The sequence below is a fragment of the Pseudophryne corroboree genome, chromosome 2, assembly GCF_028390025.1.
Source record: "Pseudophryne corroboree isolate aPseCor3 chromosome 2, aPseCor3.hap2, whole genome shotgun sequence".
NCBI lineage: Eukaryota > Metazoa > Chordata > Amphibia > Anura > Myobatrachidae > Pseudophryne > Pseudophryne corroboree.
The window spans coordinates 516,711,325-516,738,886 of NC_086445.1; the positions used below are offsets into that span (position 1 = coordinate 516,711,325).

Here is a 27,562-nt window from a genome sequence, read left to right on the forward strand (position 1 = left end):
TGAGTTGACATTTCACATATAAAACGACACGCCCTGTGAAAGCCACGTGTGGCAAGGTGACCCGGCCGGGCGACTTCCCGCCTTCCCTCTGCGCTGTGACTGCAACCTACAGTATGTTACCTATCACCCAGTGAAATGGCAGCTATAGGTGACATACAAATGATAGACACGCCCTACACCCAATAAGCACACTGCAAGAGAAACCACCCACGTAGTTCAGCCAATTAGACGATGGGTGGGCGGGGCGCTGTTACGGTGTGTGTGGGTCAGAGTGCTTGTGCCCGGCGTCTCTCTCTCGCGTGAAACATGGCTCCCAGAGAGGGCGCAGAGCGGGGCTCCGTCATGGACGGGATCAGGGCCATTTTATTGGGGCCACCCGGAGCCGGCAAGGGAACCCAGGTAACGATTACCCCCGTATTCGTGTTAATGACTTCACTGTATATGTGTGTGCTCATAGCAGTTTCCCTGTCCGCTGCTGTACCTCACACCATCGCTGGCACACGGGGGAAGGGGGGTGGCTCTGGGCGCGGTGACGTATGTCTGTGTCATTGGACACTGCTCTCTGCCTGCTTAGTTGCTCCAGTGTCTGGCCATTGAGGCTGCATGACTTTCTGTAGGGGCAGGGTTGATTCTATATCGGAGTGGGAGAAGGGACCTCCTGACCAGTGTTGCCAACTCTGAAATGAAAAACAAGCAACCGATGACTGAAAAATAAGCCCAAACCAATCCTAAAAAGCCCAACTCAAGTTTTTTTTTATATAAAAACAAACATTATTGTTTGTCTTATTAAAATACATATAATTATATAATCTGCCATTTAAGGTCTTTACAATGATATTTATCAGCACAAATCTGGCTTTTAAAGAATACTGGAATTTTTATAAATATTATAGTTAGAGTTGTGAATTTAAGATACTATACTTTCATGTTTCCTCTAATGAAAAATCTCAAGTGAAAATTGCCAACTGTATATACTGTATCTGTGGTCATTTGTATTCACTGTGAAATATTTATTCTATGGAAAGATAAAACAAATAATCTTACAACATCCAACTTTGTACTTCTATTAAATAAAGAGGCCAAATCAAGGTAACAAAACAAAAGATTATTAAGACAATTCAAAATAATAAATGCATATATAAATATTAAATAGTAACTCAATTCAATAACAAATAAAGGAATTACTGAGAGGTAAAGTGCATTGCAGATGGCACACTGTGAGGTAAAGTGCATGGCACACTGTGTGAAGTAAAGTGCATTGCAGATGGCATACTATGTGAGGTAAAGTGCATGGCACACTGTGTGAAGTATAGTGCATTGCAGATGGCACACTTGGGGTCATTCCGAGTTGTTCGCTCGTTGCCGATTTTCGCAACGGAGTTATTAAGGCAAAAATGCGCATGGTACGCAGTGCGCATGCGCTAAGTAATTTAGCACAAAACGTAGTAGATTTATTCACGTCCGAACAAAGAATTTTCATCGTTGAAGTGATCGGAGTGTGATTGACAGGAAGTGGGTGTTTCTGGGCGGAAATTGATCGTTTTTTGGGAGTGTGCGGAAAAACGCAGGCGTGTCAGGATAAAACACAGGAGTGTCTGGAGAAACGGGGGGGGTGGCTGGCCGAACGCAGGGCGTGTTTGTGACGTCAAACCAGGAACGAAACGGGCTGAGCTGATCGCAGTGTAGGAGTAAGTCTCGAGCTACTCAGAAACTGCTAAGAATTATTTATTTGCAATTCTGCTAATCTTTCGTTCGCAATTCTGCTAAGCTAAGATTCACTCCCAGAGGGCGGCGGCCTAGCGTGTGCAATGCTGCTAAAATTTGCTAGCGAGCGAACAACTCTGAATGACCCCCACTGTGTGAGGTAAAGTGCATGGCACACTGTGTGAAGTAAAGTGCATTGCAGATGGCATACTGTGAGGTAAAGTACATAGCACACTGAATTACAAAGGTTTTATGTAAAATGGATATAAACAAATTCATGTGAGCTGTCTCCATCGTCTATAGAAGCTTCCATGTTATACATTCCTGAGTTGAAGCGCTGAAGCATATTGGTAGTTGGTTTAAAATCCTTGCAACAAATACCCAAGCGTCTTAAACCATATCGGACATAAAGAATACCACATAAAGTGGTCCTGAATTGCTTCACTGTTGTGTGTCTGGTCAGTGTCTTTGTTGTTGTCATTGTTAAAAACAACTTAGCCCTACTGAATACACACAACCGGCAGTCTGCAACAATAGACATAATTAATGACTCATCATCATTTCTTTAAGACTCTATTCATCCACAACGTCTCACCTACAGTATGTCTGTGTGAGGATCTGTGTTGAATGGATGATTGACTAATTATCTCTGAAAGTCGGTGTCAGTGATACCTAAAAACAAAAGAAGCCCAAAAACAAGCAGCAAAAAAAATTATAAGCCCAAAATCAAGCAACCACCCAAAAAATAAGCAACCAGAAGAAAAAACAAGCCCAATTCCGCTTGTTATAAGCTGAATTGGCAACTATGCTTCTGACGTACCTAGGGGAGGAGCCACGTCACCAGGGGGAGGAGCTACGGGCAATCAGGGTACCCGAAAAGTTCGCTCGCCACGCTTCGGGCTCGGTGGCTCGCTCCGCTTCGCTCGCCACCTGATTACTAAAGGTAATAGTTGATGGCGTGGATAGTAGAGGAACTATTCCGCTGGCCTAACTCCTCCCCCTTGTGTCGTGACTCCTTCCCCCAGACGGAAAAGGTCCCTTAGCCCACTTGATTCTAGCATCTACCATGCCAATACACAAACATTTATTGTCATACAAGTGTTGTAAGAAAAATGCATCTCATTGGCTGTTGTAGTATATACAGTTTGCAATGAATTTACTGCAGAATTACAGGGCATACTTTATATAGAGTGCCCCGGAACTTGTCCCTTCCATTCAATACAAATCTTGTTCTGAATGATTTCATAGGGGTATTTTTTTAAAACATTTTATTTTTTTTAGACATTTAATATATGTATATGGAAATGGGTACAGAACAAATAAAAAGGAGGCATATCTAGTGGTGTAGGGCACAATTTGTCAGCTAATAAAATGAATAAACATAACTGTTGTCAGAGAGGCATTTTTTATATCCTAAACTACAGGCTTGAATGTACATTGTATACGAGTGGCATGCAAATAATATATTGGGAATCAGCCAAGTTGAATGAGGGGCGACTTGCAGAAGGGCTGGGTCTAATAATGGCTGCCCCATGTTATACTCGTATGGGTTGGGTTTGGATAACTGCCGGTCACCATACAGATGCGGGGACTCCGGTCGTTAGGTGGCCGGCGGGGGGTGAGCGCAATGAAGCCCCTTGTGGGATCACTGCGTACGCTATGCAGCAGGCTCAGTGGCTGGCTGCGCTCGCCACAGGTTCAATTTCCACTATGGGTGTCGTGGACCCCCACGAGTGGGATAGTGGTCACGCTAGACTGTTTTAGCAGGGCGCCGCTCCCTGGCCGTTTTTTTTTTTTTTCTAACGTCCTAGAGCAGGCCTGGCCAACCTGTGGCTCTCCAGATGTTGTGAAACTACACATCCCAGCATGCCCTGCCACAGTTTTAGCCTTCCCTAATAGCAAAACTGTAGCAAAGCATGATGGGACTTGTAGTTTTACAACAGCTGGAGAGCCACAGGTTGGCCAGGCCTGTCCTAGAGGATGCTGGGACTCCGTAAGGACCATGGGGATAGACGGGCTCCGCAGGAAACATGGGCACTTTAAGAAAGACTTTAGGCTCTGGGTGTGCACTGGCTCCTCCCTCTATGCCCCTCCTCCAGACCTCAGTTTGATACTGTGCCCAGAAGAGATGGGTGCACTGTAGGGAGCTCTCCTGAGTTTTCAGTAAGAAAGTATTTTGGTTAGGTTTTTTATTTTCAGGGAGCCTGCTGGCAACAGACTCCCTGCATCGAGGGACTGAGGAGAGAGAAACAGCCCTACTTCTCTGAGTTTCAAGGTCCTGTTTCTTAGGCTACTGGACACCATTTGCTCCAGAGGGATTGGTACGCAGGTTTAATCCTCGCCGTCCGTCCCAGAGCCGCGCCGCCGTCCTCCTCGCAGAGCCAGAAGATAGAAGCCGGGTGAGTATGAGAAGAAAGAAGACTTCAGAGGCGGCAGAAGACGTCTGATCTTCGTACAGGTAACGCACAGCGGTGAAGCTGTGCGCCATTGCTCCCGTTCACCTCACACACTCCGGTCACTGTAAGGGTGCAGGGCGCAGGGGGGGCGCCCTGGGCAGCAGTATAAACCTCTCCTATGGCAAAAGCATATATATACATGTACAGCTGGGCACTGTACATGTATATAAAGAGCCCCCGCCATGTTTTGATAGATTTTGAGCTGGACAGAAGCCCGCCGCCGAGGGGGCGGGGGTTCTTCCTCAGCACTCACCAGCGCTATTTTCTCCACAGCACAGCGCTGAGAGGAAGTTCCCCGGACTCTCCCCTGCTTACTGACGGTGACAGTGGGTTTTTCAAGAGGGGGGGCACATAATTGGCGTGTATAAAGTTATAACAGCGCTACTGGGTAAAACATTCTGTGTTTTTTCCTGGGTCATATAGCGCTGGGGTGTGTGCTGGCATACTCTCTCTTTGTCTCTCCAAAGGGCCTTGTGGGGAACCTGTCTTCAGATAAGAGCTTCCCTGTGTGTGTGGGGTGTGTCGGTACGCGTGTGTCGACATGTATGAGGTTGAAGGCTCACCTAAGGAGGAGGGGGAGTGTATGAATGCAAGGTCTCCGTCGGCAGCGCCGACACCTGACTGGATGGATGTGTGGAATGTCTTAAGTGCTAATGTGAATTTCTCTGACGTCCTAAGTGGATGCTGGGACTCCGTAAGGACCATGGGGATTAGCGGCTCCGCAGGAGACTGGGCACAACTAAAGAAAGCTTTAGGACTACCTGGTGTGCACTGGCTCCTCCCACTAAGACCCTCCTCCAGACCTCAGTTAGATTCTTGTGCCCGGCTGAGCTGGATGCACACTAGGGGCTCTCCTGAGCTCCTAGAAAGAAAGTATATTTTAGGTTTTTTTTATTTTACAGTGAGATCTGCTGGCAACAGACTCACTGCAGCAAGGGACTAAGGGGAGAAGAAGCGAACCTACCTAACTGGTGGTAGCTTGGGCTTCTTAGGCTACTGGACACCATTAGCTCCAGAGGGATCGACCGCATGGAACCGGCCATTGATGTTCGGTCCCGGAGCCGCGCCGCCGGCCCCCTTACAGAGCCAGAAGCAAGAAGTGTTCCGGAAAATTGGCGGCAGAAGACTTCAGTCTTCACCAAGGTAGCGCACAGCACTGCAGCTGTGCGCCTTTGCTCCTCATGCACACCTCACACTCCGGTCACTGATGGGTGCAGGGCGCTGGGGGGGGGGGGGGGCGCCCTGAGCAGCAATATAAACACCTTGCCTGGCAAGGAAGTCAAACCATGCCTGTCCCAATGTCGCCGAGTCCTTCGGGGTCTCAGAAGCGCACACTATCCCAAATAGTTGACACAGATACCGACACGGATTCAGACTCCAGTGTCGACTACGATGATGCAAAATTACAGCCAAAAGTGGCTTAGGGTATTCGATATATGATTATTGCAATAAGAGATTTTGCATATCACAGAGGAACCCCCTGTCCCTGACACGAGGGTACACGTGTATAAAGAGAAAAAGCCTGAGGTCACCTTTCCATCCTCGTATGAGCTGAACGAATTATGCGAAAAGGCTTGGGAAACCCCAGACAAGAGACTGCAGGTTCCCAAAAGGATTCTTATGGCGTATCCTTTCCCGAAAAAAGGATAGGATACAATGGGCATCCTCTCCTAAGGTGGACAAGGCATTGACACGCTTATCAAAAAAGATAGCGCTACCCTCAAGGATGCTGCTGATCGCAAGCAGGAGGTTACCATGAAGTCCATTTACACACATTCTGGTACAATACTTAGACCGGCAATGGCGTCGGCCTGGGTTTGTAGTGCTGTGGCTGCATGGACTGATTCCTTATCAGCGGAGATTGAGACCCTAGATAAGGATACCATTTTAATGACCCTAGGGCATATAAAAGATGCTGTATTATATATGAGGGATGCTCAAAGAGATGTTTGTTTACTAAGTTCCAGAATAAACGCTATTTCTGTTTCCGCTAGGCGAGTCTTATGGACCCGACAGTGGACGGGGGATGCCGACTCGAAGAGTCATATGGAGTTTTTGCCTTACAAAGGTGAGGAGTTATTTGGAGAAGGCCTCTCGGACCTCGTCTCCACAGCTACGGCAGGTAAATCGAATTTCTTGCCTTATGTTCCCTCACAGCCTAAGAAAGCGCCTCATTATCAAATGCAGTCCTTTCGTTCGAATAAAAGCAAAAAAGTACGTGGATCGTCCTTTCTTGCCAGAGGTAAGGGCAGAGGAAAAAAGCTGCACACAGCTAGTTCCCAGGAACAGAAGTCCTCCCCGGCCTCTGCAAAATCCACCGCATGACGCTGGGTTTCCCCTGAGGGAGTCCGCTCCAGTGGGGGCACGTCTTCGACTTTTCAGCCACATCTGGGTTCTCTCACAGGTGGATTCCTGGGCAATAGAAATTGTTTCTCAGGGATACAAGCTGGAATTCAAAGAGGTCCCCCCTCGCCGGTTTTTCAAATCGGCTCTGCCAGCTTCTCCCTCAGAGAGGGAGTTAGTGTTAAATGCAATTCAAAAATTGTATCTTCAACAGGTGGTGGTCAAGGTTCCCTACTGCAACAGGGGAGGGGATATTACTCAACCCTGTTTGTGGTCCCGAAACCGGACGGTTCGGTCAGACCCATTTTGAATTTAAAATCCCTGAACCTATATTTGAAAAAGTTCAAGTTCAAGATGGAGTCGCTCAGAGTGGTCATCGCCAGCCTGGAAGGGGGGGATTTTATGGTTTCCCTAGACATAAAGGATGCGTACCTTCATGTTCCAATATTTCCACCTCATCAGGCGTTCCTGAGATTTGCTGTACAGGATTGTCATTACCAATTTCAGACGTTGCCGTTTGGGCTTTCCACGGCCCCGAGGATTTTCACCAAGGTAATGGCGGAAATGATGGTGCTCCTGCGCAAGCGAGGTGTCACAATGATCCCATACTTGGACGATCTCCTCATAAAAGCGAGATCTCGGGAGAAGTTACTGGACAGCGTGTCACTTTCGTTGAAGGTGTTACAGCAACACGGCTGGATTCTCAATATCCTGAAGTCGCAGCTGGTTCCTACGACGCGTCTGACCTTCTTGGGCTTGATTCTGGACACAGACCAGAAAAGGGTTTTCTTCCGACGGAAAAAGCTCAGTAACTCATGACTCTGGTCAGGAACCTATTGAAGCCAAAACAGGTGTCAGTGCATCACTGCACTCGAGTTCTGGGGAAAATGGTGGCATCATACAAAGCCATTCCCTTCGGCAGGTTCCATGCGAGAACCTTCCAATGGGACCTGCTGGACAAGTGGTCCGGGTCACATCTACATATGCATCGGCGGATCACCCTGTCCCCCAGAGCCAGGGTATCTCTCCTGTGGTGGCTGCAGAGTGCTCACCTCCTAGAGGGCCGCAGGTTTGGCATTCAGGACTGGATCCTGGTGACCACGGACGCAAGCCTCCGAGGTTGGGGAGCAGTCACACAGGGAAGAAATTTCCAGGGTCTCTGGTCAAGTCTAGAGACTTGTCTCCACATCAACGTCCTGGAGTTGAGGGCCATATACAACGCCCTACGTCAAGCGGAGGCATTACTTCGCGACAAACCAGTTCTGATTCAGTCAGACAATGTCACCGCAGTGGCTCATGTAAACCGCCAAGGCGGCACAAGGAGCAGGGTGGCAATGGCGGAAGCCACCAGGATTCTTCGCTGGGCAGAGAATCATGTCAGCGCACTGTCAGCAGTGTTCATTCCGGGAGTGGACAATTGGGAAGAAGACTTCCTCAGCAGACACGATCTGCATCCGGGAGAGTGGGGGCTTCATCAGGAAGTCTTCGAGCAGATCGCAAGTCGGTGGGGACTGCCCCAAATAGACATGATGGCGTCCCGTCTCAACAAAAAGCTAAAAAGGTATTGCGCCAGGTCAAGAGATCCTCAGGCGGTAGCTGTGGACGCCCTGGTGACACCGTGGGTGTACCGGTCGGTCTATGTATTTCCTCCTCTTCCTCTCATACCCAAGGTGTTGAGAATAATAAGACAAAGAGGAGTGAGAACAATCCTCATTGTTCCAGATTGGCTACGAAGGACCTGGTATCCGGAGCTGCAGGAGTTGCTCACAGAAGATCCGTGGCCTCTTCCTCTAAGACAGGACCTGCTGCAACAGGGGCCCTGTCTGTTCCAGGACTTACCGCGGCTGCGTTTGACGGCATGGCGGTTGAACGCCGGATCCTAGCGAAAAAAGGTATTCCGGATGAGGTCATTCCTACACTAATAAAGGCTAGTAAGGACGTGACATCAAAACATTATCGCCGAATATGGCGAAAATATGTTTCTTGGTGTGAGGCCAGGAATGCTCCTAGGGAAGAATTCCAGCTGGGCCGTCTCCTTCACTTCCTACAAACTGGAGTGAATTTGGGCTTAAAATTAGGCTCCATTAAGGTTCAGATTTCGGCCCTATCCATTTTCTTTCAGAAGGAATTGGCCTTTCTTCCTGAAGTACAGACGTTTGTGAAGGGAGTACTGCATATTCAGCCTCCTTTTGTACCTCCGGTGGCGCCTTGGGACCTTAACGTGGTGTTGAGTTTCCTTAAGTCACATTGGTTTGAACCAGGGTGGAGTTAAAATATCTCACTTGGAAGGTGGTCATGTTGTTAGCCTTAGCTTAGGCTTGGCGAGTTTCGGAATTAGCGGCTTTATCACATAAAAGCCCCTATCTGGTTTTTCATATGGATAGGGCGGAAGTGCGGACTCGTCCTCAATTCCTACCTAAAGTGGTCTCATCCTTTCATATGAACCAGCCTATTGTCGTGCCTGTGGCTACACGTGACTTGGAGGATTCTGAGTCCCTTGATGTGGTCAGGGCTTTGAAGATTTACGTGGCCAGAACGGCTAGGATCAGAAAAACAGAGGCACTGTTTGTCTGTATGCAGCCAACAAGGTTGGCGGCCCTGCTTCAAAGCAGACTATTGCTCGCTGGATCTGTAACACTATTCAGCAGGCGCATTCTACGGCAGGATTGCCGTTACCAAAATCGGTTAAGGCCCATTCCACTAGGAAGGTGGGCTCTTCTTGGGCGGCTGCCCGAGGGGTCTCTGCACTACAGCTGTGCCGAGCTGCTACTTGGTCGGTCAAACACCTTTGCAGAGTTCTATAAGTTTGATACCCTGGCTGAGGAGGACCTCCTGTTTGCTCAATCGGTGCTGCAGAGTCATCCGCACTCTCCCGCCCGTTTGGGAGCTTTGGTATAATCCCCATGGTCCTTACGGAGTCCCAGCATCCTCTAGGACGTTAGAGAAAATACGATTTTAAACCTACCGGTAAATCTTTTTCTCGTAGTCCGTAGAGGATGCTGGGCGCCCGTCCCAAGTGCGGACTACTTCTGCAAGGCTTGTATATAGTTATTGCGTACATAAGGGTTATGTTATAGTTTCATCGGTGGTGGACCGAGGCTATGTTGGTTTTTCATACTGTTAACTAGATAGTATATCACAAGTTATACGGTGTGATTGGTGTGGCTGGTATGAATCTTTCCCTTGGATTACCTAAAATCCTTTCCTCGTACTGTCCGTCTCCTCTGGGCACAGTTTCTGTAACTGAGGTCTGGAGGAGGGGCATAGAGGGAGGAGCCAGTGAACACCCAGAGCCTAAAGTCTTTCTTAAAGTACCCATGTTTCCTGCGGAGCCCGTCTATCCCCATGGTCCTTACAGAGTCCCAGCATCCTCTACGGACTACGAGAAAAAGATTTACCGGTAGGTTTAAAATCGTATTTTTTTTTTATTAGGGCAAAATCTGCCCTGCCTTTTCTGCGGCGCCCTGCTAGAACAGCCCCCCGCTTCCTGCCCTCCCAGCGTGTAAAGATACCGTGCGCATGCGCGCGGCATCCATTCACGCTGTGAGAGTGCTTGGGGGAAGCCCAGCACCTCCGTAGGTGCTGGGCACGCCCCCAACAGTGACGCTGCCCACGCCCCCTGTTTTGATGTCTGTGGGCTGAACCGCCCACTTTTTATGTCATGAAAATGACCAAGCCCCCTATTTTCGTGTCCACGCCCCTTTTTCGGCACGCACAAGCTTGTGCCCCTCAGAGTCCGGCGCCCTGCCCAAAGTCTAGAGTGAACACTAAGTGGGAATAGTCCCTGCTGGTCGGCATGCTGACCTGCAGGCTGTTAACAGGGATCCCGGCGTCTTATAGTGATCGGCGGTCTCCTGACTGCCGGTCACATAACCGCATCCCATATACTCATGCTTTTTAAACCACCTCACTATAGGAGAACAGCCAGAGATGGAATAGGGCATTCCAGAGACGCAATTACAAAATTAAAATGGATTTTGTTAACAATTTTTTCAGTGGGAGGGTGTTTTCAATTTTGTGTAATTACTGCATTTGACTGCATCAAAATGTGCATGCTTCAGAGTAGAGTAATGCCCCCTACAGACTCGGCAATCCACAGATATAGCCGACCCGGCGACGGGGGGGAGTGAAGTTTCTTCACTCCCCCCGTCACCCAGCTTGATAGCAGTGCATGCTAATATGGACAAGATTGTCCATATTGGCCTGCATGCATAAGCGACGGGGCACCAACGATGAACGAGCGCGGGGCCGCGCATCGTTGCTGCCTCCACACTGAACGATATGAATGAGTTCTCGTTCATTAAGAAACAAAAACGTTCATGTCGTGCGGTGTTATCTGCCAGTGTGTAGTGCCCTTAAGGGACTACGTGGAGGAGTGCTAGTCCCCGATTTGTATCAATTGTTTTGTTCAGGATGTGATCAGCTTAAGAACTGCCCTCCAGAAAAGGTTGGTAACCTGTCAGTCCCACATAATGTGAATAGTGCCAATTCGGTCATTATTGCGACAGCAGAATTTAGAGCTGAAAGACCATATTGTACTGTGTGTCATTTATGAGGGATGTAGTTTGAGGCGTAAGATAGGCTATTAAGCTATTTTACTTGTATTTCAGTGTGGTTAAAATATTTTTACTTGTGATAGGTGATCATGAAAATTAGTTCATTGTTGAATTAAGGGGATGGTATCGTAATCCTGGAGCTGTGTGAGAAAGGTGCGTACACATTAATACCGTATTTGCTGACCTATTGTTCACAGGCTCCAAAATTGGCAGAAAAATACTGCGTTTGCCATCTTGCCACAGGAGATATGCTGAGAGCCATGGTGGCTACAGGTTCAGAGCTAGGAAAACGTTTGAAGGCCACAATGGATGCAGGGAAACTGGTTAGTATCTTGGCATCACCTATTAATGTGCATATTTTGTGGAGTCTTGTGGTGATTATTGACTTGTCTTTAGGTCAGTGATGAGATGGTGGTAGAGCTGATTGAGAAGAACCTGGATACAGCGCCATGTCAAAAGGGTTTCTTACTGGATGGGTTTCCTCGCACTGTCAAACAAGCAGAGATGGTAATTTCTTTATGGTGTATGTTTCCTAGCAGCCTAGAGGTAATGAACTCCTCCACTATATTACTCTTATAAGGGGAGTTCTCTCTGCAGGTAGTTATACAGCTATGGTGCATATCCTTCCTAATGTAGGCTGATTTGTCATGTTTAGGTACATCTGTTGATTTTTTTTCTTTTTTTTTTTTTTTGTCAATGGCCATATTGTGGTGATATGTAACAATGTACAATGAGACTGACATTAAACTGAAACAGTCTTTGTGGATAGAAGTCCAAAAATGTAGTGTTTGTCAGCTGCAGCGCTGACCACGCTGTACAGAGGGGGCCGCCTGGTTATCCCGGGACTTTGAAGTGATGTGTGTATTAAGCCGCCTTGTGGCACCCTGCACTCAGCATTAGGCTTCATTCTCCTAAGCCCGCCCCCAGACTCCTATTGGCTAGTTTCTCTGGAGTTTGGGGGAGCCTTATAGTGAGTCCCAGGTTCTGCAGTGCGAGTTAATAAACATAGCGCTGCTGATAACCAGCCAGCACATACATAATTTACAGCAAAACATGTATGTTTATATGTGCTAAGCACCCCACTGCACTGTGTGATTGGCGCTGCAGCCACCACTGGTGTTTGCATAGATTATATAGTGTGCAGTACAGTCAATTAGCGCTATAATTATCTTTAAAGCAGCATTAGCTTGTTTCCTGAGATGTGACAATTGCTTTGGGTAATATTAATCTCTGTTTCTACCTTAGCTCGATGATCTTCTGGAAAAGCGACAGGAAAAGCTGGATTCCGTTATTGAGTTTTGTGTGGATGACTCACTGCTTGTGCGTAGGATCTGTGGGAGGTAATCACAATGCTAATTTTTATTTATTTTATTTTTTACACAATTTATTGAGTAGCTCACAATGAAATACAAGAAGCATAACACAGTATTGTAGTATGCAAATTAGCAACCAATATAATGAACACAATGAATTGGATATCAATGAGGTGAACGAGTTTTTTTTTGGTCGAGTATCAGAGCAAGAATAGAGTCTCACAGCGACTGTGTGGCGACCTGTCACAGAAAAGAAATAGAGAAGAGGAGTAAAGGGATTGGGGGAGGACGATTAAAAGAAAGTAGAGAGGAAGGGGTGACCTCCGGGCACATAGCTTTAAAAACGAAACCGAGTTGTCAGATGATCCAATGATCAAAATGTCAGAATGTCAATGGCCAAATGGGGAGGGGAGGTTTTGAGAAGCCAGCCAGATTGATCAGGTTTGTTAAACAATTTAGAGGAATTACTAATTATGGTGGTCATGTGCTTCATTTTATAGACGTACTAAATGCGGGCTATGATTGCCTGCATAGGGGATGGTGAGGGGTTTTTCCAGTCAGCAACTATTTGACAGGTCATGGCAAAAAACAGTGGGACAGACAGTTTATTTTGGTGTCGGGTAAGAGTAGGGAAAGTCAAGGGGAGTAGGAAGTATTTGGGATCAAAAGGGATAGTGATTTCAAATAGCACCTAGAAAGTAAGGTGATAACCTTTCGACAAATATTAGCAAGTTTCGGGCAGGAACACCAGATATGCAAAAAGATTCCCTCATCGCACAACCTCTCCAGCACCTATCCGAAGTGTAAGGGAACATGGTTTTTAGACGGGAATGTACATTAATACCAGCGATACAGCAATTTATAAACATTTTCCTTACTCTTCACCCATATGGAGCTAGAAGTGGCATTGTCCCAAATTACACACAATCATCACAGATGATAATGTGACCCTGAGCCTCTCTACCCAGACGCTGAAACAGGGAATCAAGCAGTGGTTGGGAGCATGAACTGAAACTAAGGTAAGGGTCCTCGAGCAAAGGGAGCCAATGACTATGAGGAAACAGCCCACCGGATCGTCATATTTCTTGTATGGAGAAATGGAATATTATGACTGATCAAAATAGCTACCCCTGTTTTTTGTTTGTTTTTTTTGTTTTTTTACAAGCCGCTGAAGCAAAGATGGTCTGGGAGAATAATCGACTCCGGAGCTGGGAATGCAAACCAGTTAAATGTGTCTCTTGAAGTAAAAGCAAAATCTGCTTTGTCTTTCCAACATGCTCCCAAGAGAACTGTGCGTTTTCTAGGGGAGTTTAGACCATTTGCATTAATGGATAACCGTTTAAGAGGCATGGAGGAACAGGGGAAATAATTGTGCATGAAAAACTGGACAACTCAATAAATTAAACATTGGCCCTGTGGAAGGCCACACCAAGAAAGGGATAAAGAAAGGAGAACATGGGAAAGCCATACAGAAGAAAGAGCGACAATGTTAATTTTGAATGCTCTTTTATATTTCATCCGATTGACCTGCCCCTTGAGCCTTTACTGTTACAGTTAAAGATAAGTTACTCTTAATTTTCCATCTCATTGACAGATTGATACACCAGGCAAGTGGGCGGTCGTACCATGAGGAGTTTAATCCACCTAAAGAACATTTGAAAGATGATGTGAGTGGGAATTGCAAGTATTTGCTCTTTACAAGACATTACTTATAGCTCATTGAGTGTTGTTTACACACTTGTATGTGTACGTATTACACTATACTGTATGTATGAAAATACAGTGTATATGATATTTCTCTAGCATCCATAAGGGATATTGGGGACAGAATTAGTACGATGGGGTATAGACGGGTCCAAAGGAGCCAGTGCACTTTAAATTTCTTCAACTGGGTGTGCTGTCTCCTCCCCTCTATGCCCCCTCCCACAGGCAGTTTAGATAAAAGTGCCCTCAGGAGAGGATGCACACTCTGCTAGCTCCAGAGTTTTTTCTTAAATTTTTTAAAAAAACTTTTATTTCTGTATGCTGTTTGGGCAACAGCATACCTGCACTGTGGGAGTTGGGGGGGCACCGGCCTCTTGAGGTGCAGAGCTGCTTCCCCGCTGCAGGACCACCGTCCTGAGGGGCTGTTTGTTCAGCGGGGCATGGCGCCTTGGCTGTCGCAGCATGCCGCACACCCCTAACGCTGCCTGAAGGTGATCATTGGTGGTGAGTACACACCGGGGACACCGCTAGGGGGGTCCCCTGGGGCACTGTGCGGCAGAAGCGCGAGTGAGACGTACGGGTCCCTGGGGGGGACTTTCTTTGACCCCTGCATGAGACTGGCTTAATACAAATGTACCAAGCATTTATGTGAGACTACAAACAGTTAAGAGACTTGGCCAGTATAAAGATTACACAGTATCTTTGGCGCCATAGCGGGGGGCGGAGCTACATAAGAGCGGGCTCAGCAGCATTTTGGTGCCTTCCACTGCATAAGCAGCAGCCTCACACAGCTCCTCCATAACGGTCACACGCTGGATCACTGGTACAGGGTGTAGAGGTTGAGAGCCGCTATATTGTGCACAAATATCATCCCTCTGAGGGATTTTTCATTAGACAGACTTACTGTTTATATAAAATGCTGACAGCTTCACTGGGGCTGTGCAGCGCTGGGTGCGCTTGTGTCCCCTCTCCTGTGTCTCCTCTCACATGCAAAAGAGCAGGCTTGTATTATGTTTCAGGCTGTGTTGTATGCGTATTGTACCTGTTTTCTTCGCAATGGTAAAACAGAAGTTATGCAGTGTGTGTAATGTTAGATTTTCCCCTAGCTTATCTGACTCAATATCATGTGAGCAGTGTAGTCAGTCATCACAAAATGCTGATGATAATGTGGGGGAGAGTCCATAGCCTTCCTGGAGAGTCCATAGCCTTCTGGGAAGAATCTCCAGCAGTGGATGTCTCCGTCTCTCGCCTTTCTAAGAAGGCGGTGCTTCCTGCTCTGGGCTCTTTCACGGAAAAAGATCCGGAGGATAGGAAAATAGAGACTACTCTAAAATCTATCTACACTGCTGCAGTTGTAGCTCAAAGGCCGGTCATTGCTGGTTGCTGGATGACACATGCCATTCATACATGGGCTACTCAAATTCAAGAGGGCCTTTCAGGGGATATGACCTTGGTTACTACGGTAATTTTCCTAAAACACATTCAGCACACTACAAGAATCCTCTGTGACTCCCTTAAAGAGATTGGCAATATACAGGCTAGCACAACTGCTATGGCTGTGTCTGCTCGCAGAGCCATATGGTTGCGTCAGTGGATTGCAGACGCTGACTCCAAACATAATATGTAATCTCTTCCCTTCACAGGCGAATGTCTCTTCGGAGGGGAATTGGACGCATGGATCTCCAAAGCTACTGCTGGGAAATCCACGTTTCTCCCTTCAGGGGCTCCATATGCTAGACATACCTACCCGGGACCGTCTACTCAGTCCTTTCGGTCCTACAGATTTCGATCTAGGGCCCGGGATGCCTCCAGTGCAGCTAGAGGCCCCAAAGGGAAGCCTAAGAAACCAGCCGTTGTCAGCTCTCAGGACCAGAGCACCAGTTCAGCTTCCGTTAAGACTTCAGCATGACTGTGCCCACCCACTCCGAGGGAACCTCGTGGTGGGAGCTCGATTACGTCACTTCAGCCACATCTCGGACAGTTCCTGCCAAGATGCCTGGGTAAGGGACCTTATCTCTCAGGGTTACAAGCTGGAGTTCGACGGTGCTCCTCCCCAACCATTTTTCAAATCATGCTTGCCAGCTTTGGAAAATATGCGTGTTACCCTACTGCTGGCCATCGACAAGTTGGTCCAGTCCCAGGTAATTGTTCCAGTACCCCTGATACAACCAGGTCAAGGTTACTACTCGAGTCTGTTTGTAGTGCCAAAACCAGACGGGTCTGTGAGACCCATTTTGAATCTGAAGTCCTTGAATCCTCACCTCATATTCAAGATGGAATCTTTCAGAGCGGTGATCGCGGGCCTGGAACAAGAAGATTTCCTCATGTACCTGGATATCAAGGACGCCTACCTACATATCTCGATTTGGCCTCCTCATCAGGCCTATCTACGGTTCGCCCTACTGAACGATCACTACCAGTTTCAGGCGTTGCCCTTCGGCCTATCTACAGCTCCGAGGGTGTTCACGAAGGTGATGGCGGAAATGATGTTCCAGCTCAGAGTCCAGGGGGTCAACATTGTACCTTACCTGGACGATCTCCTGATAAAAGCGAGTTCCAGGGAGCTTCTATTGCTTCATATAGATCGCACTATCCAACTCTGTCTCACCATGGGTGGATCCTCAATCTTCAGAAGTCTCAACGGTTCCTGTTTCTGGGTATGATACTGTAACTCAGAGTGTTTCTCCTAGAGGACAAGGTGAGAACACTCCAAGAGATGGTTCGCATGGTTCTCCGTCCTGCTCGAGTTTCCATTCACCTTTGCATATAGTTGTTGGGAAAAATGGTGGCCTCGTACGAGGCGATACAGTTTGGCAGGTTCCATGGCAGATCTTTCCAATTGGACATCCTGAACAAGTGGTCCGGTTCACCGGATGCACCGACTGATTCAGTTGTTACCCCAGTGCAGGATTTTGCTCCTGTTGTGGTTGCAGTCTTCCAACCTGTGTGAAGGTCGACGTTTCGGGATTCAGGATTGGACCCTCCTCACGATGGATGCGAGTCTGAGAGGATGAGGCGCTATCACCCAGGGGGCGCAGTTCAGCACAGGTGGTCTGCCCAAGAAGCCCTACTCCCAATCAACATTCTGGAACTTCGGGTAATATACAATGCTCTGCTTCAGGCCTCCCCTCTGCTCAGGGATCGGGCGGTCCAGGTTCAGTCGGACAACGCCATGGCAGTGGCGTACATCAGTCGACAAGGAGGGTCAAAATGCAAGGCCTGCATGCGATAAGTGTCAAAAAGAACTCTCTGGGCGGAGAGAAATGCAAGAGCACTGTCCGCAATTTTCATTCCGTGTGTGGACAACTGGGAAGCGGACTTCCTGAGTTGCCACGACCTCCACCCGGGGGAATGGGGATTACATCCTCTGGTGTTTCAACAGATTTGTCAACATGTGGGGATACCCGCAGATCAACATGATGGCGTCTCGCTTCAACAAGAAGCTCTGCCGCTGCTGCTCGCAAACCAGGGACCCTCAGGCGAGTCTACCTATTTCCTCCGATTCCGTTGATCCCAAGGGTGCTCCAACAGATCAGGCATCAGAGTCCAAGCAATCCTGATTGCGCTGGATTCGCTCTGAGGTGCGTGGTACTCAACTCTTCTTGACATGTCTGTAGAAGAGGTTTCAAAAGGAAAAAGACTCTGTGTTGGGGCACTCTTTAAAATAAAACTTAACTTTTAATTAGTATGCGTTAAAATGTAAGGTACACAAACACACACATATAATACACTGAGGGAGGTTATGGGTTAAACCTACCTCATATGATATCACGAATCTGTAACCCAAATTGGGAAAACTAGGAGTAACACATTCTCCAAGCATTTTAGGTGTCAGTGGCACCAAAGGTGAAAATATCAAAAATCAAGATTCCAAATAACCGAAAATTCAAATATGTAACACAGTGGCATCTATTATGGAAAATAGGACTGAGAATTAGTCAAATTTAGGATGTCAACTGTAATAATATCTCCTGGTAAAGATTAATTGGCCATTTAAAGAGCTACGAACATCAGAATTAAATAAGCTATATGTTGATCTCTGTCAACTAGTTTGTCATGAAGATAGATAAATGAATGAAGAGGGTAGGGGTCAAATGTTGCTCCACCACTTCTGCTGTTCACACAGGTTCAGGAGTGTTATATTACTGCACCCAATATTCCCTAGTGGTCTCCCATCTAGGTACTAATGAAGCTGCTCACTGCTTTAGCTTCCAAGATCAGGCGAGATTGGGCGTGGCCAGTGAGATATGACAGTAATATCCCAAGAGTTGTGAATGAGAGAGTGTTTGGTTATTGACGCCCACCAGAGGAAAGGCACTTCTGCTGTCCAATATTAATGCACAGATTCTCTGTTACTTTGAGCATTGCAGAGAGATAATAGGCTGGTATTTGGATGAGAGTGTGCCGGAAAAAAGTGGATACATGAGAAAGTATAGGTTCGGGACCCGTCTTCTGCTGTCCACTGTCATATACTGATATAGCAGACAGTGGATGAGAGAGGCGGGTTGCCTTTGCCCATGGAAAGTAGCTAGGATGGAAGGTTATGAACACAGTGAATATAGATGACACAATAATAACAATATGATATTACTGTCAAATCATGAAGCTATAGATAGATGTTCAAATACAGTATATCCACTTAGGCAAAGTGATTACTGGTAGAGAGATTCACTGTACGTGATGTATACTGTAAGTGAGAAGCATAAGTGAGCTAATATAGGTATTAAGTGAATGACGGCTGTTTAAATAAATATCTCACCGTATATAGTGATTTCTAAGAGAAATAGATGTTCAGCTGGTAATACACAAATAAATGCATGATTGCTTCAAAATGGGAAAAGGAAAACAGGAGCAAAAAAAATTGACAAGGAAAAATATTAGATTTTATCAGCTCAATAAATGGACCACAATAAATTGAAAATTCAAAATAGCAAATAATTTAACAGCCCAAAATGAGCATGTATACGATACCAGGAGGTGCGTGGGCTGAACCGTGCACTGTTCAGCTCCACATTACACAGACGGCCGTTTCACCTGGAGGTGGCTTGTTCACTCCCTCAGTGTATTATATGTGTGTCTGTTTGTGTACCTTAAATTTTAACGCATACTAATTAAAAGTTAAATTGTATTTTAAAGAGTGCTCCAACACAGAGTCTTTCTTTTTCCTTTTGAAACCTCGATATGTATCACTGACTCTGGGTGCACCACCAACAAAATCAATTCCTTGGATACCTATCTCAGGCATCTTCTATGTACATGCACTGTTGGTTTACAAGGGACAAACTTTATAAGAGCCCATTATGAAGATTACCAAAATAGTCCTGTGCAGCACTAAATTGAACCTCTTATGTCTGTAGAAGACCCTTGGCCTCTGCCGTTACGAAAGGATCTTCTTCAGCAAGGACAGTTCGTCTACCTTGACTTACGGCGGCTTCGTTTGACGGCATGGAAGTTGAGCGGAATATCCTAGCTCACAAAGGGCTTTCCAAAAGGGTCATTGCCACTTTGGTGCAAGCCAGAAAACCTGTGACGTCAAAACATTATCATTATATCTGGAGGAGATCCGTCTCTTGTTGCAAGGAACGCACGTATCCGCCTGCAGAGTTTCACTTGGGACGTTTCCTGCAGGTTGGTGTGGATAAAGGCTTGCGTCTGGGTTCCGTTAAGGTCCAGATTTCAGCTCTTTCAATTTTCTTTCAGAAGAAATTGGCTGTGTTGCCAGAAGTTTAGACCTTCTTACAAGGGGTGCTCCACATACAACCTCCCTTAGTGCCGCCTACGGAACCCTGGGCTTTGGATGTAGTGTTGCAATTTCTACAGTCCTCCTGGTTGGAGCCTTTGATGACCGTAGAAGACAAGTACCTCACATAGAAGACAGTGATGTTGTTGGCCCTGGCTTCTGCTAGACGCGTCTCAGAATTAGGGGGGCCTTATCGTGTAAAAGTCCCTACTTGGTCTTTTACGAGGACAGAGCGGAGCTCCGGACAAGACAGCAGTTCCTGCCGAAGGTTGTCTCCGCTTTCCATCTGAATCAACCTGTTGTGGTTCTGTCTTGTTCTGATGCTTCGGCTCCTTCGGAGTTTTTGGATGGTGTGCGCTTTGAAGATCTATGTCACAGCTCGGGTAAGGAAGATGGATTCCTTATTCGTGCTCTATGATGCGCAGAAGAAGGGTTGTCCTGCTTCAATGCAGTCCATTGCTCGTTGGATTAGGCTTGCTATCCAACAGGCCTATGTGTCGGCAGCCTTACCTGTTCCTAAGTCTCTGAAGGCCCACTCTACAAGATCAGTGGGGTCTTCCTGGGTGGCTGCCCGTGGAGTCTCGGCCTTGTAACTATGCCGAGCTGCTACCTTGTCTAGGAAGAACACTTTTGTGAAATTCTACAAATTTGATACCCTGGCCAAAGAGGATACCCGGTATGGGCAGGCGGTGCTGCAGCAGTCTCCGCACGTTTCCGCCTGTTCTGGAAGCTTTGGGACATCCCCATCCTACTAATTCTGTCCCCAATATCCCTTATGGATGCTAGAGAAAATAGGATTTTAAATACCTACCGGTAAATCCTTTTCTCTAACGTCCTAGTGGATGCTGGGGACTCCGAAAGGACCATGGGGAATAGCGGCTCCGCAGGAGACTGGGCACAAAAGTAAAAGCTTTAGAACTACCTGGTGTGCACTGGCTCCTCCCCCTATGACCCTCCTCCAAGCCTCAGTTAGATTTTTGTGCCCGAACGAGAAGGGTGCATACTAAGGGGCTCTCCTGAGCTGCTTAGAGTAAAAGTTTAAAGTAGGTTTTTTTATTTTCAGTGAGACCTGCTGTCAACAGGGTCACTGCACCGAGGGACTAAGGGGAGAAGAAGCGAACTCGCCTGCGTGCAGAGTGGATTGGGCTTCTTAGGCTACTGGACATTAGCTCCAGAGGGACGATCACAGGCCCAGCCATGGATGGGTCCCAGAGCCGCACCGCCGGCCCCCTTACAGAGCCAGAAGACTGAAGAGGTCCGGAAAATCGGCGGCAGAAGACGTCCTGTCTTCAATAAGGTAGCGCACAGCACCGCAGCTGTGCGCCATTGCTCTCAGCACACTTCACACTCCGGTCATTGAGGGTGCAGGGCGCTGGGGGGGGCGCCCTGAGACGCAATAAAAATACCTTTTTTGTCAAAAAAAATACATCACGTATAGCTCCTGGGCTATATGGATGCATTTAACCCCTGCCAATTTTTCCATGAAAAAGCGGGAGAAAGGCTCCGCCCCCTTCTCGGCGGCCTATCTCCTCAGCACACTGGCGCCATTTTTTCCTCACAGCTCCGTTGGAGGAAGGCTCCCTGACTCTCCCCTGCAGTCCTGCACTACAGAAACAGGGTAAAACAAGAGAGGGGGGGCACTAATTTGGCAGATAAATATATACAGCAGCTATATCAGGGAAAAACACTTATGTAAGGTTATCCCTATATGTGTATGTGTGTATATATATATATATATATATATATATATATATATATATATATATATATATATATATATATATATATAGCGCGCTCTGGTGTGTGCTGGCAAACTCTCCCTCTGTCTCCCCAAAGGGCTAGTGGGGTCCTGTCCTCTATCAGAGCATTCCCTGTGTGTGTGCTGTGTGTCGGTACGTTGTGTCGACATGTATGAGGAGGAAAATGGTGTGGAGGCGGAGCAATTGCCTGTGTTAGTGATGTCACCCCCTAGGGAGTCGACACCTGACTGGATGGTCTTATGGAAAGAATTACGTGATAGTGTCAGCACTTTACAAAAGACTGTTGACGACATGAGACAGCCGGCAAATCAGTTAATACCTGTACAGGCGTCTCAAACACCGTCAGGGGCTATAAAACGCCCGTTACCTCAGGTCGATACAGACACAGACACGGACACTGACTCCAGTGTCGACGGTGAGGAAACAAACGTATTTTCCAGTAGGGCCACACGTTACATGATCACGGCAATGAAGGAGGTTTTGAACATTTCTGATACTACAAGTACCACAAAAAAGGGTATTATGTGGGGTGTGAAAAAACTACCCGTAGTTTTTCCTGAATCAGATGAATTAAATGAGGTGTGTGATGAAGCGTGGGTTTCCCCCGATAAAAAACTGCTAATTTCTAAAAAATTATTGGCATTATACCCTTTCCCGCCAGAGGTTAGGGCACGTTGGGAAACACCCCCTAGGGTAGATAAGGCGCTCACACGCTTATCAAAACAAGTGGCGTTACCGTCTCCTGATACGGCCGCCCTCAAGGAACCAGCTGATAGGAAGCTGGAAAATATCCTAAAAAGTATATACACGCATACTGGTATTATACTGCGACCAGCAATCGCCTCAGCCTGGATGTGCAGTGCTGGGGTGGCTTGGTCGGATTCCCTGACTGAAAATATTGATACCCTGGACAGGGACAATATATTATTGACTATAGAGCATTTAAAGGATTCATTTCTATATATGCGTGATGCACAGAGGGATATTTGCACTCTGGCATCAAGAGTAAGTGCGATGTCCATTTCTGCCAGAAGAGGGTTATGGACGCGACAGTGGTCAGGTGATGCGGATTCCAAACGGCATATGGAAGTATTGCCGTATAAAGGGGAGGAATTATTTGGGGTCGGTCTATCGGACCTGGTGGCCACGGCAACGGCTGGGAAATCCACCTTTTTACCCCAGGTCACCTCTCAGCAGAAAAAGATACCGTCTTTTCAGGCTCAGTCCTTTCGTCCCCATAAGGGCAAGCGGGCAAAAGGCCACTCATATCTGCCCCGGGGCAGAGGAAGGGGAAAAAGACTGCAGCAGACAGCCTCTTCCCACGAACAGAAGCCCTCCCCCGCTTCTGCCAAGTCCTCAGCATGACGCTGGGGCCTTACAAGCGGACTCAGGCACGGTGGGGGCCCGTCTCAAGAATTTCAGCGCGCAGTGGGCTCACTCGCAAGTGGACCCCTGGATCCTGCAGGTAGTATCTCAGGGGTACAAATTGGAATTCGAGACGTCTCCCCCTCGCCGGTTCCTGAAGTCTGCTTTACCAACGTCTCCCCCCGACAGGGAGGCGGTATTGGAAGCCATTCACAAGCTGTATTCCCAGCAGGTGATAATCAAGGTACCCCTCCTACAACAGGGAAAGGGGTATTATTCCACGCTGTTTGTGGTACCGAAGCCGGACGGCTCGGTGAGACCCATTTTAAATCTGAAATCCTTGAACACTTACATAAAAAGGTTCAAGTTCAAGATGGGGTCACTCAGAGCAGTGATAGCGAACCGGGAAGAAGGGGACTATATGGTGTCTCTGGACATTAAGGATGCTTACCTCCATGTCCCAATTTGCCCTTCTCACCAAGGGTACCTCAGGTTTGTGGTACAGAACTGTCACTATCAGTTTCAGACGCTGCCGTTTGGATTGTCCACGGCACCCCGGGTCTTTACCAAGGTAATGGCCGAAATGATGATGATTCTTCGAAGAAAAGGCGTCTTAATTATCCCTTACTTGGACGATCTCCTGATAAGGGCAAGGTCCAGAGAACAGTTAGAGGTCGGAGTAGCACTATCTCAAGTAGTACTACAACAGCACGGATGGATTCTAAATATTCCAAAATCGCAGCTGATTCCGACGACACGTCTGCTGTTCCTAGGGATGATTCTGGACACAGTACAGAAAAAGGTGTTTCTCCCGGAGGAGAAAGCCAGGGAGTTATCCGACCTAGTCAGGAACCTCCTAAAACCAGGCCAAGTGTCAATGCACAAGGGTCCTGGGAAAAATGGTGGCTTCTTACGAAGCGATTCCATTCGGCAGATTCCACGCAAGAACTTTTCAGTGGGATCTGCTGGACAAATGGTCCGGATCGCATCTTCAAATGCATCAGCGGATAACCCTGTCTCCAAGGACAAGGGTGTCTCTCCTGTGGTGGTTACAGAGTGCTCATCTTCTAGAGGGCCGCAGATTCGGCAATCAGGACTGGGTCCTGGTGATCACGGATGCCAGCCTGAGAGGCTGGGGAGCAGTCACACAGGGAAGAAATTTCCAGGGCTTGTGGTCAAGCATGGAAACGTCACTTCACATAAATATCCTGGAACTAAGGGCCATTTACAATGCCCTAAGTCAGGCAAGGCCTCTGCTTCAGGGTCAGCCAGTGTTGATCCAGTCGGACAACATCACGGCAGTCGCCCACGTAAACAGACAGGGCGGCACAAGAAGCAGGAGGGCAATGACGGAAGTGGCAAGGATTCTTCGCTGGGCGGAAAATCATGTGATAGCACTATCAGCAGTGTTCATTCCGGGAGTGGACAACTGGGAAGCAGACTTCCTCAGCAGACACGACCTCCACCCGGGGGAGTGGGGACTTCACCCAGAAGTCTTCCACATGATTGTGAACCGTTGGGAAAAACCAAAGGTGGACATGATGGCGTCCCGCCTCAACAAAAAACTGGACAGATATTGCGCCAGGTCAAGGGACCCTCAGGCAATAGCTGTGGACGCTCTGGTAACACCGTGGGTGTACCAGTCAGTGTATGTGTTCCCTCCTCTGCCTCTCATACCCAAGGTACTGAGAGTCATAAGAAGGAGAGGATTAAGGACTATACTCGTAGCTCCGGATTGGCCAAGAAGGACTTGGTACCCGGAACTTCAAGAGATGCTCACGGAAGACCCGTGGCCTCTACCTCTAAGAAAGGACCTGCTCCAGCAGGGACCATGTCTGTTCCAAGACTTACCGCGGCTGCGTTTGACGGCATGGCGGTTGAACGCCGGATCCTGAAGGAAAAAGGCATTCCGGATGAAGTCATCCCTACCCTGATCAAAGCCAGGAAGGATGTAACTGTGCAACATTATCACCGTATTTGGCGTAAATATGTTGCGTGGTGTGAGGCCAGGAAGGCCCCTACAGAGGAATTTCAACTGGGTCGTTTCCTGCATTTCCTGCAAACAGGACTGTCTATGGGCCTAAAATTAGGGTCCATTAAGGTTCAAATTTCGGCCCTGTCAATATTCTTCCAAAAAGAACTAGCTTCAGTTCCTGAAGTTCAGACGTTTGTCAAGGGAGTACTGCATATACAGCCTCCTTTTGTGCCTCCAGTGGCACCTTGGGATCTCAATGTAGTTTTGGGGTTCCTAAAATCACATTGGTTTGAACCACTCACTACTGTGGACTTAAAATGTCTCACATGGAAAGTGGTAATGCTGTTAGCCCTGGCTTCGGGTTCACTACGGCTGGCCGGCGGTCGGGCTCCCGGCGACCAGCATCCCGGCGCCGGGAGCCCGACCGCCGGCTTACCGACAGCTTGGCGAGCGCAAATGAGCCCCTTGCGGGCTCGCTGCGCTCGCCACGCTACGGGCACGGTGGCGCGCTACGCGCGCCACACTATTTTATTCTCCCTCTATGGGGGTCGTGGACCCCCACGAGGGAAAATAATTGTCGGTATTCCGGCTGTCGGGCTCCCGGCGCCGGTATACTGAGCGCCGGGAGCCCGACCGCCGGCAAACAGAAGACCACCCCTGGCTTCAGCCAGGCGTGTTTCAGAATTGGCGGCTTTATCCTATAAAAGCCCTTACCTAATTTTTCATACGGACAGGGCAGAATTGAGGACTCGTCCTCAATTTCTCCCTAAGGTGGTTTCAGCATTTCACTTAAACCAGCCTATTGTGGTGCCTGCGGCTACTAGGGACTTGGAGGATTCCAAGTTACTGGACGTAGTCAGGGCCCTGAAAATATGTTTCCAGGACGGCTGGAGTCAGAAAATCTGACTCGCTGTTTATCCTGTATGCACCCAACAAGCTGGGTGCTCCTGCTTCTAAGCAGACGATTGCTCGTTGGATTTGTAGTACAATTCAGCTTGCACATTCTGTGGCAGGCCTGCCACAGCCAAAATCTGTAAAAGCCCATTCCACAAGGAAAGTGGGCTCATCTTGGGCGGCTGCCCGAGGGGTCTCGGCTTTACAACTTTGCCGAGCAGCTACTTGGTCAGGGGCAAACACGTTTGCTAAATTCTACAAATTTGATACCCTGGCTGAGGAGGACCTGGAGTTCTCTCATTCGGTGCTGCAGAGTCATCCGCACTCTCCCGCCCGTTTGGGAGCTTTGGTATAATCCCCATGGTCCTTTCGGAGTCCCCAGCATCCACTAGGACGTTAGAGAAAATAAGAATTTACTTACCGATAATTCTATTTCTCATAGTCCGTAGTGGATGCTGGGCGCCCATCCCAAGTGCGGATTGTCTGCAATACTTGTACATAGTTATTGTTACAAAAATCGGGTTATTATTGTTGTGAGCCATCTTATCAGAGGCTCCTCTGTTATCATGCTGTTAACTGGGTTCAAATCACAAGTTGTACGGTGTGATTGGTGTGGCTGGTATGAGTCTTACCCGGGATTCAAAATCCTTCCTTATTGTGTACGCTCGTCCGGGCACAGTATCCTAACTGAGGCTTGGAGGAGGGTCATAGGGGGAGGAGCCAGTGCACACCAGGTAGTTCTAAAGCTTTTTACTTTTGTGCCCAGTCTCCTGCGGAGCCGCTATTCCCCAGCATCCACTACGGACTATGAGAAATAGAATTATCGGTAAGTAAATTCTTATTTTCTCGTAGTCTATAAGGAATATTGGGCGCCCGCCTCTGTGCGGTTACTTTCTGCAGGTTTCTCTGTTCTGTGTTACCTGTTCAGCTGTTACTGTTGCCAGACGTTGCTGGCTTGGTTTTGTTTTGGTGTGCTCATGGATAATTCTCACCACCATTATTGTTATGTTCCTTCTCTCAATTGTCATTCTCCCTCGGGCACTGTTTTACCTATAACTGACCTGTAGGAGGAGCCAGCACACCCTGTTGAAGAAATTTAAAGTGCACTGGCTCTTTTGGACGCGTCTACACCCCATCGTACTAATTCTGTCCCCAATATCCCTTATGGACTACGAGAAAAGGATTTACAGGTAGGTATTTAAAAATAAGAATTTACTTACCGATAATTCTATTTCTCATAGTCCGTAGTGGATGCTGGGGACTCCGAAAGGACCATGGGGAATAGCGGCTCCGAAGGAGACTGGGCACAAAAGTAAAAAGCTTTAGGACTACCTGGTGTGCACTGGCTCCTCCCCCTATGACCCTCCTCCAAGCCTCAGTTAGGATACTGTGCCCGGACGAGCGTACACAATAAGGAAGGATTTTGAATCCCGGGTAAGACTCATACCAGCCACACCAATCACACCGTACAACTTGTGATCTGAACCCAGTTAACAGCATGATAACAGAAGGAGCCTCTGAAAAGATGGCTCACAACAACAATAACCCGATTTTTGTAACAATAACTATGTACAAGTAATGCAGACAATCCGCACTTGGGATGGGCGCCCAGCATCCACTACGGACTATGAGAAATAGAATTATCGGTAAGTAAATTCTTATTTCTCTATCGTCCTAAGTGGATGCTGGGGTTCCTGAAAGGACCATGGGGAATAGCGGCTCCGCAGGAGACAGGGCACAAAAAAGTAAAGC

General features: G+C 47.7%; 1 protein-coding gene across 2 annotated transcripts in view; it reads left to right on the forward strand.

Annotated features, from left to right (window-relative positions):
* Positions 1-232: 232 nt before the first annotated feature.
* The window catches only part of AK2 (adenylate kinase 2), a 48,244-nt gene continuing 20,914 nt past the window's right edge, over positions 233-27,562 (forward strand). The window contains exons 1-5 of one of the 2 annotated variants that reach the window (XM_063954126.1): positions 233-399; positions 11,257-11,382; positions 11,456-11,566; positions 12,305-12,399; positions 13,967-14,039. In XM_063954126.1, coding sequence (XP_063810196.1) covers positions 307-399; positions 11,257-11,382; positions 11,456-11,566; positions 12,305-12,399; positions 13,967-14,039 — 498 coding nt within the window. In that variant the 5' untranslated portion in view covers positions 233-306. The remainder of the gene's footprint in view (positions 400-11,256; positions 11,383-11,455; positions 11,567-12,304; positions 12,400-13,966; positions 14,040-27,562) is intronic. The other variant, XM_063954127.1, reaches the window with a different exon arrangement.